Source organism: Nematolebias whitei, chromosome 16 (assembly GCF_014905685.2).
Source record: "Nematolebias whitei isolate Nwh7 chromosome 16, NemWhi1, whole genome shotgun sequence".
NCBI classification, from domain to species: Eukaryota; Metazoa; Chordata; class Actinopteri; order Cyprinodontiformes; family Rivulidae; genus Nematolebias; species Nematolebias whitei.
Genome location: NC_056513.1, coordinates 27,015,603 through 27,022,819, shown reverse-complemented (window position 1 = coordinate 27,022,819; position 7,217 = coordinate 27,015,603). Strand labels below are relative to the sequence as shown.

Below are 7,217 nucleotides of genomic sequence, written 5' to 3'. Positions count from 1 at the left end.
GGGACAGAGATCATGAGAGTTGACTCGCAGCAAATTAACTTCTTATGTGTGAATGCATGTGTGTCGCCTCCAGGGGATTATTTTGTGTTCATGCCTGGGGATGGGGGGTGTATAGTTGACAGCTTGTGGCTGGATTGATGGCGTGACGTCAGCGCGCCTGCACCTCTCCAGACAGCAGGATTAGTCTGAAGCAAAAGAGAGAGAGAGCGCGCGCTCCGGTAATCTCCCGGTGATAAATGGTGGCGGTGATGGGGGAAGTGGTGACGGACACGTTCGGAACTTAAGTGATACCAAAAAGAGACCTCCTCAGAATCTCCAGGAAGTCGCTTTTAAGGCATGATGGGCTGGGCAGTGGCGCAGCGGCGAGCCGGTGGCGCGCTCCGGACAGGTAGACGCAGCAGGTAAGCTGCGGAGAGGTCGTCTGAGGAGGATTGACCTCGGCAAGGTGTTCACAGAGCTCCTTCTCTATCAACAACTGCCCCATGTATTATTCAATTGTTCAATGTTTGGTTTGCGTTTTTTGTTAATGCTGCAAAGCAAAGGAACTTTTATAGTCCGCGCAAAAATGAGAGACAAACAGGCCAAATATTGTTGTAGTTTTAATTCTTCTGATGCTTCATGCACTCATAAAGACAGCCAGTTCCGCTCAGGGTTGCAGTAAAGAATGCAGAGTTGCGCCTTTCACGCAGAAGGTATGAATTTGTGTTTCAAACCCAGCGAGGAGAAAGAAACAGAATCAAAGCGTGTCACGCCTCTACACTAAAGGTTTCCTATGTGCATGAGCTGTCACCTACTTGGCACTTGGTCTAAATGAGCAGGCAACAACCGCTGAAACCCGCAGGCGCATTTGTTAAAAGCTTGTTACCTTTAACGCCACCGGTCCCATTCATGCAAGGCTCTTTTTATTTTGCGGGTCTTCGGGTCAAATTGGCTGTTATTATTAAAATGCGCTTCCTCCGCTGCCGCTGCGCTGACATCAGAGGAAAGGTCAGAGATTTATTGTAGAGGTGTGTGTGTGTGTGTGTGTGTGTGTGTTGGAGGGGGGGGGGGGGGGGGGACACACGCACGACAAAAGGAGACAAAGAAAGTTTGGGTGTCTTGTCACTTGGGTGGAAACCTTGTGAGCGTGTGTGTGAGGGCGGTGCGCTGATGGGGCTTCTACCACCATAGGATGAGAGAGAGAGAGCAAGAGAGAGAGAGCGAGAGAGAGAGAGAGAGAGAGAGAGAGAGATGGCTGGAAATACGCGAAACGGATGTTTCTTGTGTGCGCAGCAGAGACACCACCGTGCGTCTTTACGCTCAGGCACCACACAGTCCCCATCCCACCGCTTCTCTCTCTCTCTCCTGTCTCTGTCCCACAGCAGCCTCACCTCAGCGGAGGACAGCAGAGCTCCCCAGCGGACACGTTGCTGACTGACACCCACCGGGACACACATCAGGACATTCCCAGCATGAAGGACCTCCGGGCGGAGTAAGTCACCCCCTACCCACAGGCAGGCCGAAGGAGTGGGGCAGAAACCACCACCATGACCCGATAAAGTCCCCGCTTCCTTCGGAGAGAGGACAGCCTGCCTCCTAAGAGCAAAAGAGACGAGTCGAGGCCTTTTCTTCGTTTGTCCCAGTCCTCAGATGGACCCAGTGTCCTTGGCACTGGCTGCCAAGATGCGCTGGATCACGCTGGTGCTCGCGGGCTTGACTTTCTGGGGCAAAGTTGCTATTTCTAACTGTTTCGATTACGAGGAGCCAGACTTTGATTATTACGAGGAGGAACGAGCAGATACAATCGACTACAAGGATCCGTGCAAAGCTGGTGAGTCACGTTTTCACTTCATTCCAGTTTCACACCAGAAATGAGCTCGTGCGGTCACACTGATCCCCCTGCTACTTCTGGTTCTATTGAGGCACGTGCGTATGAGTGATGACAGCGCGTATGTGCGCGCACTGGTCCAGATGCCCCTTCTTCCCCCCCACCTTCCTTTATAAAAGATAAGTCCGTGTTTGTGGTGATCCCGCAGATGGACGCCACGTGCAGCCGTGTGACGCTCGCGCTAAGCCGCGTTTTCCAGTCAGGCTGCACTTTTCGCGGCACGCGCATGCAGCGCGTGCATCACCTGCATGAATCCGTGTGGCTGCGCCTGTCGGTCTGAAAAGAGCAGCTGGCGATTGCGTCCAGATGTTAAATGAACCATGTGTGGAGAGGGAAAACAGCTGGAATGTACTGCACCACCTCTCCCTCAGAAAGAGAGAGAGAGAGATGATGATGATGATGATGATGATGTGTGGTACTCTGCAGGTTAATAACACATAATTAAGATGTATTGGTGAAATATCTACTCGATAAAAGTGTTTTTTTTAACTCATCCAATAAATTTGTTCTTCATCCTCTGTGTATTTGAGTTTTCACACAGTTCCACTAAAGTTTCTGACAAAAAGCTTGAAGAAGTTTGATTTCCATTCAACTCCCTGTTCAAAATGAGCTACATTTATGTTTTCATTCCTTATTTTTACAGCATTATTTACGTCTAAGCATGTTTACATTTTCACTTTTGATATAGATGTACATGTGCTTTAGTAACCATGTAGGAAAATATGTTTAATCACATACTTTGAATGAACACTCTACTATTTAAAATAGTCTTTTGATAAAGGAAGAAACAACTTTGTAAAGAGATTTAATGGTTGTCGAAGTCAAATGTTCCAACACCAGCAGTCCTGCAAAAGGAGAAAAAACAATTATTATTATTTTTTAATTAGTCCAAAAACAGTCATCTTTAATCTTAAAGATGTTCTGCATGGATGTAGTTGCCAAATTTATATATTTTTTGAGCTGTTAATATTTGGTTGTGTAATTAAATTGTTTGTTTTCGCCTGCATAAAAAGAGTTGTAAGAAACAAACTGAAATGCCATGTCCCCATAATATTCCTTTTTTAGAATTGATGTATTTTCTCAACATTTACATTTTTTTATTCTCCCTTTTCTACTTTTATTAACTCATAATTTTGCTGTTCAGTCCTGTAATGGTGTGTACAACATTGTATTTGTTTTAGAGGGTGAGTGCAGTGTTAATGCTCTGAACTGATTACCGTAAGTTCTGGTATATAGTACGCATCCCAATTAACATGCAGGTTTTTGGTCTGTGGGAGGAATCCGGAGTACCAGAAGAAAACCCACACATGCACAGAGAGAACATGCAAACTCCATCCAGAAAGGTTCCTGGCTGGGATTTGAACCAGCATCCTTTTCAGTGTGAGGTGGCAGCTCTACCAACTGCGCCACCATGTCGCCCGTATATTAATATAAAAAATAAAACATCTGAGTGGCAATGATTCATTTTATGCTATAAACAAGATCACTTGTTCATATTCTTGTCTTGTGACAATGAAGCTCAAAATGACACAGTTCTGCATAATTAGATGAAAGATGTTCAAGCATGTAAAGTAATTTCCTGGGTCTTTGACTGTTAGCAAAATAACTCATCAACTACTGAAAATATGTTAATACAACTTTAAAAATGTAATTGCCAACTGCACATTGAACTTTCTATCAAACTTGCTGCCACAATTAGTCAATATAAAAAAAACACAAAATAGCTATAACTCAACCAGTTTTACAGACTGGATGAGGTAACTGGTGCACTGTCATCCCCAATACATACTCTGAGTGGAAACAGATTGGTAACAAATCTTTGTTTTAAACTTTGGCATGCAAAGTAGCAGGTAACATGCATTTATTCAGGCAGGGCTACTTTTAAAAGTTTTAAATGTATCCATCCATCCATTAAGTTGACTCGCTTTTTCCTTTTTTCGGTTAGAGGTGGCACTGGTGCCCATATTCACGTCATTGTGGGAGAAGTGGGGGACAACCTGGACAGGTCGCAAGTCCATCATGCTGCATTTGAATACATTTTTTTGTAATTTTATGGCAGGAAGCTGCACAAAATGCTTATAAAAACCCAGAATTAAACAAAGCTAAAGCAAAATTTTCATAAAATTTATAAATTTTAGTGATTTCTTTTATAAAAAGATAATTGTATGACAGCAATGATTAAAAAAAAATGGGGGTTCAAATTAGTTTTGACATTGTTTAAAAGCCAATACAATAGTAGGGAAAGCAACTCCGTATTCTTCAGAGACCAAGTGTGAAGCATTTTTACACGCACGCACACACACACGCACACATTTTAAATGGTTTTAAAGAGACTGAGCAGGGGGCTATAGTTTCATTAATCTTGTTATTTCTTGAATTAATAAAAATAATCTTCTTAATGTCTTTGACTGATCTGATCACACCTCAACAAACTGTCATCATGACTATTTTACAAGTGAGAGCTCATTTAAAGCTCACAGTTTGTCAGCTTTGACCCAGTGGTGAGGAGGTTTATCATTCTGTAATGTTGCACACTGCCCTTGGGCAACGCACTGAAGCCCCATGGCCCCCAGTATGCTTATTGATGAAGGAGAGAGAGCATACAAGTGCAATATATATATATATCTCAATAAGAAACAATACGGCACAGTGCAGAAACAAAGGAGAGGTTAAAAAGTACTCTACAAGTGTGAACCATTTACACACATCTTAAAACTCCATCAATCAAGAAATACAACTTGGACTGAGCTCTTGTGTGTCTGCAGCAACTTGAAAACTTTTCTCAACAAAACATTTGATTGTTGTACATGATGACTGATTGTTTTGAACGGGTGTGCTCTGTTTGCACGTGTTAAAAGCTTCTGGGATTCCAACAGGAGGTTGGCTTGAAACACAGCAGTGAAGGCTGCCTATGGGACAGATCTGGTTGGCAGGCCGTAGACTGAGGAAGTCCTCTGGATGGGGGACGAAACATTTCTCACTTAACAACAAAGTCCATGCTCAATAATCCAGGTATAAAATCCCACATTTTTCAGCCAGGTCATCTGGACAGTTTCTTTTTTTGTGCTGAAACGTTTCGCCTTGGATCCAGAAGGCTTCATCAGTCAAGGAAACACACAACAAAACTGATTCTTTCGCCAACAGCTTACTCCAAAGTGGAACAAACCAGTTCTGCCTGGATTTCTCACTTAAAGAAACTGGTCCAGATGAAATGATTTAACCTTTTTTTGTTGCTATCTACCTGGATGATTGAGCTTACAACCCTTTTTTCTCAATAAACCTCATCTACCTCAGTGGATGTGCTGCATAATTCCTACAATGTTCAGTCAGGTCATCTGGACAGTTTCTTTATTTTTGTGCTGAGACATTTCGTCCTCCAGACTGATGAAGCATTCTGAATGGGGGCGAAACATCTCAGCCCCAAAAAAGAGAGAAACCATCCAGATGACTTGACTGAACATTGTTGGATTTTACACCTGGATTATTGAGCATGGACTTTGGTGCATAATTCTTGTTTTTTCATCATTTTATTGAGTATTTCTTCTCAACCCTTGCCACTTTTCTTTGAGTTCTTTAGTTCTTGTGTACATCAAACAATCACATGCATGTACCTAAACGCATTAAATTATATGAAGAGGCACATGTAGATGTTTATCATCTTGTATCTGCAGAACATAAATGTATTATTTTTATGTCTATTTTAATACACAGCTGGGTTTAAACCATGCTTGCACACATAAATTGGACTTTCTGAAAGAAAGTAGCAAAATAATTGAGTTAGGTCCATTATGTTTATATTGACAGTGCATGAAGGTAGTTTAGTAGTTTAGTGTTCCTCTGAGTAAGACATGGAAGCCCAGCTCATTCCAGACCTGACCCTGTGGCATCGGTCTGAGCGGTTGGTATTTCACCTCTTGTTTTTGCTGGGAAAACACAGGGGGGGGGGGGGGATATTTGGCTGTCTGCTTATCTCCTCTGAGTCCCGCACTGGCAGACAGGGGAACACACACTTCCAGGTCTTTGTGAAGTGATTTCCCCACAAATGTGAGCGAGCTCACACACTTGATACACACACACGCACACACATGCAAAGCTCCCTCCATTCACCCTTGCTTATCTCTTCCTGGTTGTCTGCATCCTGCTGCTCAGCTGGAGATGACACACACGCGTGCACGCAAGCACACACATGTGTACGCGCACATGCTGCTACGCTCGCTCAAGAGTCATTCATGCTTCCTTTCAAATCACTGTTCTCATAACCTCCTAACGTACACATATACAGAGTGAAAGCTAAACAAACGTAAGTGTCCGAGTGCTGCACAGGAGGGATTTTTTAAAAGATCCATCTCACCATTAATCTAGTGTGATCTGATTTATTAGCAGGCCAGAGAAAAACATGGCAAATGTTGGTCGCATGGCACCTATTTTATGAGTCAAAGGGCTGTCAGGAGAGATCAACTGTGCATGTTAGAGTTAGTCACACCAGAAAAGAGGAGACTACGACACTGAACAAACCATAAAGACCATGCTTACATGGAGGACAATATTCTGACAAGTGACTTTTTGACATTTGCATTAGTTGGAAAAAAAATGCCAGTGCAGCACGGTGGCGCAACTGGTAGAGCTGCTGCCTCTCAGCGAGCAGGTCCTTGGTTCAAACCCCGGTCCAGGGGCCTTTCTGGGTGGAGTTTGTATGTTCTCTCCGTGCATGCGTGGGTTTTCTCCGGGTACTCCGGTTTCCTCCCACAGACCAAAAACATGCATGTTAGGCTGATTGGTAACTCTAAATTGTCCCTAGGTGTGAGTGAGAGAGTGAATGGTTGTTTGTCTCGTTTGTCTCTATGTGTCCCTGTAATGGACTTGCGACCCGTCCAGGGTGTACCCCGCCCCTCACACAGTGATTGCTGGACATGGGCACCAGCGACCCCCATGACCCAAAAATGGAATAAGCGGGTAAAGATGATGGATGGATGGATGGATGGAAAAAAATGCTATGTTCCCTGTTTCCATGCTGTAAGGGATTCTCAGACTTTTTGGGTTCAGGGACCCCTCCATAACCCTCATGTTTAATAATTGTCTTCAATTAGTCTCTAATGAAATGGAAATATTTGTGTAACATAAATACTTGAGACCTGTTCTTTAATAGTGTTAATACAATTTTTATACAGGAACATAGGGATGAGGTCGATCCAGTATCGGTATCGGCCTCTGATACCAGCACAATTTATCTATCGAATATTTCCAATCCAACTTGCAGACATTTCCAATCCATGATGCATGTCTGTGTCTGATGAAACGTTTCCTCAAGCGACTCCCTGCTGGCAGCTCTGCAAGTTGATTTCAAACTATG

At 43.5% G+C, this 7,217-nt stretch overlaps 1 protein-coding gene across 1 annotated transcript in view; it reads left to right on the top strand.

The window, feature by feature from the left end:
- Window positions 1-1,587: 1,587 nt before the first annotated feature.
- The window catches only part of tll1 (tolloid-like 1), a 102,196-nt gene continuing 96,566 nt past the window's right edge, over window positions 1,588-7,217 (top strand). The window contains exon 1 of the mRNA XM_037689838.1: window positions 1,588-1,810. Coding sequence (XP_037545766.1) covers window positions 1,630-1,810 — 181 coding nt within the window. The 5' untranslated portion in view covers window positions 1,588-1,629. The remainder of the gene's footprint in view (window positions 1,811-7,217) is intronic.